The sequence below is a fragment of the Salmo salar genome, chromosome 03 (assembly GCF_965601325.2).
Source record: "Salmo salar chromosome 03, fSalSal1, whole genome shotgun sequence".
NCBI classification, from domain to species: Eukaryota; Metazoa; Chordata; class Actinopteri; order Salmoniformes; family Salmonidae; genus Salmo; species Salmo salar.
Genome location: NC_138293.1, coordinates 65898708 through 65907575, shown reverse-complemented (window position 1 = coordinate 65907575; position 8868 = coordinate 65898708). Strand labels below are relative to the sequence as shown.

The window sequence follows — 8868 nt, the reverse complement described above, 5'->3', positions numbered from 1 at the left end:
ATGCATTAGTCAGACGAATTGTACTGATTATGCATATTTCATCACCTCAAATGACAATACAGTTACAGCACTGCAATGACAAAGGTCACAACAATACTAATCACACCTTGTTTGCTTGGGCTATAGGCTCTTTTCATAGTTGTGACCTATTGAACAATACAAAATGATACAAATAAGGTTGCAACAAATAGCAGTCAAATACAACATGCATGAAATCCCATTCGACTTGACAGACAACAGCAACATTGCAACTCTATCATTTAAATGCACCCTGCGACTTTATAGGCATATAAATAAATACATATTCGGACAGTATTGTATTGTTTGAATAAAGTATATATTTTTCTGTAGCCTGCAATAGGCTACTATGAAAAAATGAAATCTGAGCATGAGCATGTTGTTCTGTATATAAACAACAGATTGCATACATCAGATCTCTCTCTTTCTGCCGGTCTCTCTACCACCTACCACAAGTGTCTCCACCTCCTTTTTCTTCCCCACTCTCCCACTCCCTCGGTAATCGGTTCGGTAATATTCCTACTGCCTGGAATGAACTACCAATAAGGGCTCCGACTGTCAACGGAGGATGTCTGTGGCGCAGCGCAGAGAAATTGTCTAAACCTATTCAAGATACCTGTAGCAACTGTAAAAGTGTTGTTGTCGCATCAGTGTAAAGATCTCATCAGTTTTTTTAGTTTTTTATAAGCAATTGGAACAGATATAACATCTACACACATCCCCATACAACATCACCGTGCGCTGATGGACAATTACGCGCAGAGGTTGCGGTGCGTAATCATGATAATCATTGTGGATGGCTGTGTTTCATGTTCTTGGATTATGCGTACAAGCTTGTTATGATACCTGGTCATCGCCTTTCCTTCGTCTACAGTGGAGAAGAAAAGTAACAAAGGGGCGCACATGATGAGAAGCGCGGTGTTGTTGCTTGGCTACTTTTTGGTGAAAGTTCTTGTATGCGACGCGGAGGGGGAGCCAGGGCAGAAGCTGGACGGCTTTATTATGGTACAAACGGGTACCAACGAGTCAAAATTGAACGGAGAGAATAGCGTTTCGGAGAGTCCGCATACAGAGGACAGGTGCCGGGGTTATTACGATGTGATGGGCCAGTGGGATCCGCCGTTTGTGTGCCAGACGGGCAGTTACCTGTACTGCTGCGGAACCTGTGGCTTCAGATTCTGCTGTGAGTTTACAAGCTCGCGGCTGGACCAGACCACCTGCAAAAACTATGACACCCCGCCGTGGATGATGACAGGCAGACCCCCGCCTAAGAAAAAAGACCCCACTCACGACCCCACAAAGGATAAGACAAACTTAATTGTGTATATAATATGTGGAGTTGTTGCCATAATGGCCCTCGTTGGGATTTTCACAAAACTTGGACTTGAAAAGGCGCACCGTCCACACAGAGAAAACATGTCAAGGTGTGTGTACAGTAAACAACATCAGCAGTCGCTGTGCGCAATGCACTAACAACTTTGGATAGCCTAAATGAATGCAGGAATTGAACTTTTATTTGAGTGTCAGAAGTTTCTTTAAAATATTTAGATGCATTAAAGATGGTGTTTTGTTAAAATAGGTGATAACCCACTGGACACAGACGTCTGTTCAACAACAACAAAAATCAAAAAAAAAATTCGGGTTAAAGTTGGGGGAAATAAATACAAAGTTTCCTTACCTTGATGACTTTTTTTCAAATCCAGTCAGTTTTCCCACATCACAAAGATTTGTTGGTTGAAATCAAATCAAATTGTATTGGTCACATACACATGGAAACAACATTGATTCAAGATCCAATCAGTTTTTGCCAGGTGGGAAGTGTTAAAATATAGAATAAATATACATGCTCAGTCAGTTCTACTGACCACAATTTGATTGGCAATCATAGGCAATACCTATGCAGCCTACTAAATTTTATTTTTGAGTGACTGTGAATACCTGTCCAATTGCGCTGATGTCTTGAGATTCCATCAAAATGCCATACATTTCATTCTGAATGATTGAGAACTCCATACTGAATAATAATGTGCTCACTATGTCCTGGTAAAACCAGATGTGCTGTAGGTAGTAGTGTGTGGTGAGCCATGCTCACTATGTCCTGGTAAAACCAGATGTGTTGTAGGTAGTAGTGTGTGATGAGCCATGCTCACTATGTCCTGGTAAAACCAGATGTGCTGTAGGTAGTAGTGTGTGATGAACCATGCACACTATGTCCTGGTAAAACCAGAGGTGTTGTAGGTAGTAGTGTGTGATGAGCCATGCTCACTATGTCCTGGTAAAACCAGATGCGTTGTAGGTAGTAGTGTGTGATGAACCATGCTCACTATGTCCTGGTAAAACCAGATGTGCTGTAGGTAGTAGTGTGTGATGAGCCATGCTCACTATGTCCTGGTAAAACCAGATGTGCTGTAGGTAGTAGTGTGTGATGAGCCATGCTCTCATCTCCGTTGATGTCATCTACCAACATGGTGCCATTAAAAGCCACTTTTTTACTCCATTACACCTGCAATTGTTTTTAATTATCTCACTGCCCTAGATTTCAGCATTTTAATTAGCTTCATTGTTCTTTTTTGAGCAACCCCCAAAAACGGGTTGATTCAATGTTGTTTCCATGTCATTTCAACAAAAAGATTCAATGGGATGACTTTAATTTCACATTGAACTTACGTTAGTTGACAACTCAACCAAATGTAAATCAGTGGGCTGCCTTTGTCTCAACATGCCTTGTGATCCCTATTGTGATTTTTCATATTTCTCAACTATATTATCAATGCACAAAGGAAGGTGATCCCACTAATCCAATATAGCATAAATGGTACTGTGCATATCAATGAAAACCCTTTGAGCAAACGATAATTGGTCATTGGTAGTTCATCTACAAGCATGAGAGTAATTGATTTGATTTAATCTACATTATTCAAACATTAAACATTTCCGATAAATATCAGATAAATATTGAGGTTTACAGTGTTTGAGCCGCTGTAATTTTGCTCGATTTTGTAGCTATTTTGATTTCCTTGTCATGCTTTATTATTGAGTGAACCAGCTGACTGAGGTGTTTGTGTTTTGTTAGGGCTCTAGCCCAGGTGATGCGCCAGCCTGGTCCAGGAGAACACTCAGAAGACATTGGAGTGCATGGACAGCACTATGACAACATGCAAGCCAACCGGGTACCTGCTAACAGTCTCCGTAAGTAGGCCTCTTCCATCCAACGTCTCATTTCATAGAGACTAGCCACTATAACAATAGTTTGATACACATTGGAAAGTACAACCAATGGTAAGATGCATGTTGTATTACTTGGAGCTCTGCAATGCATTGGGTATGGTCATGATTGAGATACAGAGATGGTATAAACAGGATGCCATCTGCAGAAGCCTGGGGGTCTGACTGCTGTGATCAGACTAATCATGCACAATCTTTACCTCTGTACACACATACACACAATGTTTCAAACAGCCACCACCAGTAAACCTTATCACGCAAGAGAACGTTGACATTTTTATTTTCATCAATTCTATGCTGGAGTCCTATTGAAGTGCCCAACAGTCTCCGATTGGTCTTTGTGGTTGTAGTGAGCAGCTGTGAAATTCAAAGGCTTATTCACCACCACCCTTTGCCTTCCTGGCTCGCCTGATTTAGCTGCTACAGATAAGAGAGTTGTGAAAGAAGTCCATTTTGGAGAGTCCTGTGAGCTGCTGAAGCAATTACTCACAGCCTCAGTAATCATTTAACACACTGGGATAATTATCATCATCAACCGCTGCTGACTAATAGTAGTATAAGGCTTTCGCTGCTCTCCATCTCTTACAACTGGCTCTTTCTTTCTCATCCCTCTCTTTTTAGTCTCTCTCAAACAGGCAGGAACACATATATACACAGACCCGCAAGAATTCACTCACTCACTCACTCGCTCACACACTCGCTCGCTCGCGCTCACTCACTCGCGCTCACTCACTCGCGCTCACTCACTCGCGCTCACTCACTCGCGCTCACTCACACTCATGGATGATGCAGGATGTATTATTTTATTATGGATTGCATGTCTCAGGCTGCCAGTTGCAATCACACAGGCTTTAGTCACTAATGGCAATGGACAGACTTTTCCCCATTTGCTTGTTTGGAAGTGATTGTAATGCATTCCGTCTGTTGTTGGAGAGAAGTAAAATGACATGTTTACTTGTGGTAGTGCATTTTTCATGCTGAAAAGGAGTGTCAATGTATGACATGAAAAACAAGCTGTTTGTTTGTGTGAGACGGACAAATTGTACTTGGAGAGAATGATAATGGGAATACTAGTTTTATGTTGACGGCATAAGCATATGGCAACAGTGTGTTTTTTTGTTTTTGTCAAAAACTGAAGTGGATGAGGCAGCTCTGGGTCAAGAGCCTCCACTTTGATTCTTGAGTGTAGCTGAATGTAGCTTCCACCGATAATTGAAGCTTATAGCTTGTATTCACATGAAATGCTGGCATATTTCTCTCCCATCCCTTGGGTAGGAATTACCAAAGGGATTGGAGACCCAGTTCTGCAATCAGGTGGGCTGCATGGACACACATTGGCATTGTCTCTCCTCACAGTATTGGGAAGGATCCATACGTTTTCACACAATAGCACTGTGGATTGGAGAGGGTAGATGAGTGGAGAGGTGGGTTCTGGGTAATCTCTTCCTTTGTCAGTAGCCCTCCCACCTCCTCCTAGCACAACACTATCTCTCTTAGTCCATCACAACAAGTTGAAGCAACGAGGACCTCTTCAATCTCCACTGTGTTGGCTCACAAAAGGGATGTGTAATTTAGTGTGACAGGGCTTTTAAGGTCTCCTTAGAAGGCCAGGGATTGGGTGAAAGCTGTGTGTGATTCCACTAGAATTCAACACACTGTTTTTTATTGGTTTGGCATAATGTGGGCATTATGGAATAAGAAGGAGCAGTTGGTCACTATTAAGGTGTGCACTGTATTGGAATAGAGGTAGTGTTGTTTAGTTAGGCTAACTGGAACCCTTATTCAATAAAGTGGGATGATAGCACAGGGTTCTTAGAGCAGCTATTCACACTCATTCCCACAGTGACTGTTCTCTTGTAAAAAGATGTGATGGGTTATTGTATCAGTGTGAACAGCCTCACCCAGTGAGCTCCCTGTTGAAGATGTGGAGAGGCACAGGGAGGTGTGTGAGGGGAGACACACAGGTGTTGTGCTGTTAAATAGCTGACTCCATCTCCATGCAGGGTGAGGGGTAATAACCCAGAGAGTGGGGTGTGTGACTGTGCTGGGAGCAGGGCCATTTCATAGAGCATTGGGACTAAAAAAACCTTTACATTACTGAGGTTCTCCAGTCTGAAATGCCATTAAAGTGCTTAAAGTCGCGAGTGCTTGAGTCAGTCACAGTTGGCAGGCACATACTCTCATGCAGCAACACAGTGTGTGATTGTTTTGAATTAGGTAACCCACTGGGTATAGCTTAGTAGACAGACATCAAGTCAGGAAATAGACAGGGCTTTTTATGGTAGCATGGTACCTCAGCAAGAATAGTAAGAAACCTCAGCCACTAGACTAGAGAGCATAATCAGGGTTGCTATAGTGGTGTAAAAAAAGAAAAGATACAATCAGAACAAGGGAAATAATTTAATTCAAATATATTTTCAAATTTGCCTCATACAGCATCAATACAATCGGAATGGAATGAAACCCTTTGGGCTGAAGCGCCTGAAGAGTGTTATTCTGGTGAATGAATCTCATTATCACACATGTAAAGCAAGCACACTACGTTAGCAGAAGCTTTCACTTAGACAGGCTATTCCACTGGATGTGAATTATGCAGGGTATTTAATCTAGTCTGAGGCTTATGTCCATATATGTGACACCCCATGGCATACATTGACTGCCAAAGAGGACTGTCTGTGTGTGAACTGTGTCTTGTGAGAGAGTAGCGCTCTGAAGAGGTGGCAGCACAAGTAATTAGGTTAATGTGAGGCTGCATGTGTTTGAGAAACATCTCCTCCTGGGTTTTCAATCTGATGTTATATTACACTGGACATTTGCTGCATTGAGGGTTCAATTGAAAGAGACTCATTAGCATGGTGAAAGGCTTACTTGTGTAAATATCAAGGTATCATTAAAAATAATAGTTTTTTTTCTTGTCCTTTTTATCTGCATGTGGTGCTTTTTTGTAATTGTACAATATGATTTTAAGCAACCCACTGGGCAAAAAATGGGTTGATTCAACGTTGTTCCCAAGTCATTTCAACCCCAAAATTCAAATGTGATGACATTGAATCAATGTGGAAAACTGATTGGATTTGCAAAAAGTCATCAACGTAAGGGAATTTAGTCTTTTTTTCACTTAACTTTTAACCTAAATCCAATGACAGGAGGACATTTTTGGTTGATTTCACGTTGAATTCAAGTTAGTCGATAACTCAACCAAATGTAAATCAAAATAAGACGTTGCACTGATGTCTGTGCCCAGTGGGAAAGCTTTCTCCCATTATTATGGCCGTAGACTTCAAGTTCATTCAAGTAATGAGGCCTTTGTTTCAAATACCAATTTTGAAACCTTCATTAACCCTCATCAGACCTTTAATTGATTATGAAAGAACTGTGTTACAATTAGATCATGGCTATTCATTTTTTTTGAAGGGCTTTGACATTCACAATACAAAGTCCACTCTTTTATACAAGAAGAGTCAGTGGTTTCCGGTGATTCAGATCATGCATGCTATACAGTGCCTTCAGAAAGTATTCATGCCCCTTGACATATTCCACATTTTGTTGTGTTACAGCCTAAATTCAAAATTGATTAAATATATTTTTTTCTCACCCATACAATACCACATAATGACAAACTGAAAACATGTTTTTAGAATTTTTTGCAAATGTATTTAAAATGAAATACAGAAATATCTAATTTACATACAGTTGAAGTCGGAAGTTTACATAACTACTAGCGCCTTATGCTGGGAATGGGGGGAAAACTCAGGGAAAGAAATTAACACATACATGTGACCAACAGGGGGCTCTGGGTGACCCTGGTGCTGACTCACCTGGGGTGTCCGGACAGTGCTCGACCTGCCGTCTCGACTCCCAGACGAGTTCTTCTAGCACCGGTCGGCAGTGTGCCCTCTCCGACCACACACTGTGCAGGAGGAGGCTCCTCCTCCGATCGCCCTCGCTGCAGCTCCCCCTAACTCCATGGGGGTTGGAGCGGAGGTGTTGGGGGTGGAACCAACAGGACCCGAAGCTGCACCTATAGTGGTCAATCAGGGCCCTGTCCTTCCACCCCCAGAGCGAAGTCATGTGCGCTCCTCGTCTCCTGCCGTAGATGGAACAGACGCTCACCCGCCGCTCGCCCCTCAGGAGGATGGTCGAACACGGCCCGGAAGCAGCTGGTGAACTCTGGGTAGTGTTCCATCGCCGAGTCTGGTCCATCCCAGACCGCTTGGCCCACTCCAGAGCTTTACCTGACAGGCAGAAGACGAGGGCGTTCACGCTCTCACCTTCCGAAGGAGCCGGGTGAACGGTTGCCAGGTAAAGCTCCAGCTGGAGGTGTCTCCGGGGCACTGGGAGGGCTCAGTTCGGCCTATGCCTGCGCTCCGCCCGTGCCGGGCAAAAGTGGGCATTCAGCCTGGAGTATGGGTGGCAAGCCTACGTACCAGAACTCCAGTGCTCCCCCACAGCCCGGTTTATCCTGTGCCTCCTCCTCGGACCAGGCCTCCAGTGGGTCTCTCCAGCCTGGTCTATCCTGTACCTCCTCCCAGGACCAGGCCTCCAGGGGGTCTCTCCAGCCTGGTCTATCCTGTGCCTCCTCCCAGGACCAGGCCTCCAGTGGGTCTCCCCATCCTGGTACATCCTGTGCCTCCTCTTCGGACCATATGGGTCTCCCCAGCCTGGTGAGTCCTGTGCCTGCGCCCAGAGCCAGGCATCCTGCATGTCTCCCCAGCCTGGTGAATCCTGGGCCAGAGCCGCCCGCCAGTCCGGAGCCGCCAGAGCCGCCCGCCAGTCCGGAGCCGCCAGAGCCGCCCGCCTGTCCGGAGCCGCCAGAGCCGCCCGCCTTTCCGGAGCCGCCAGAGACACCCGCCAGCCGGGCGCAGCCAGAGACGCTCCACCAGCCGGGCGCAGCCAGGGTCGCCCGCCAGCTGGGGGCGCAGCCAGAGACGCCCGCCAGCCGGGCGCAGCCAGAGTCGCCCGTCAGCCGGGCGCAGCCAGAGTCGCCCGCCAGCCGGGCGCAGCCAGAGTCGCCCGCCAGCCGGGCGCAGCCAGGGTCGCCCGCCAGTCGGGCGCAGCCAGAGAAGCCCGCCAGCCGGGCGCAGCCTGGGTCGCCCGCCAGCCGGGCGCAACCAGGGTCGCCCGCCAGTCCTCCGGCGTAGCCAGGGGCGCCACCTAAGTGGGCTACGCCGAGAGTGGAGCGGGGTCCACGGCCCGCACCAGACCCGCCACCGTAGGAAGGCCCACCCGGACCCTCCCCTTTAGTGTCAGGTTTTGCGGCCGGAGTCCACACCTTTGGGGGGGGGGGGGGGGGGGGTACTGTAACGCCCTGGCCATAGAGAGGGGTTTTTAGTTCTCTATTTTGGTTAGGCCAGGGTGTTACATGGGTGGGCGTTCTATGTTTATTTTTCTATGTTGGTTTGTTTCTTTGGTTTGGCCGTGTGTGGCTCTCAATCAGGAACAGCTGTAGTTCGTTGTTGCTGATTGGGAGTCATACATAGGCAGCCTGCTTTTCCTTTGGGGTTTGTGGGTGATTGCTTTCTGTTTCATTGTGAGTACCTGACAGTACTGTCGGCTGTGTTTTTTTTTTGTTTATTTGTATAGTGTTCTATTTTCGGTTTATTAAAATCTTGAATATGAAAACAC

The 8868-nt window shown here is 45.8% G+C and overlaps 1 protein-coding gene across 1 annotated transcript in view; it reads left to right on the top strand.

Moving 5' to 3' along the window:
* The first annotated feature begins 567 nt into the window (after window positions 1-567).
* The window catches only part of LOC106601094 (protein shisa-9B), a 32333-nt gene continuing 24032 nt past the window's right edge, over window positions 568-8868 (top strand). Inside the window, exons 1-2 of the mRNA XM_014193012.3 lie at window positions 568-1442; window positions 3092-3207. Coding sequence (XP_014048487.2) covers window positions 922-1442; window positions 3092-3207 — 637 coding nt within the window. The 5' untranslated portion in view covers window positions 568-921. The remainder of the gene's footprint in view (window positions 1443-3091; window positions 3208-8868) is intronic.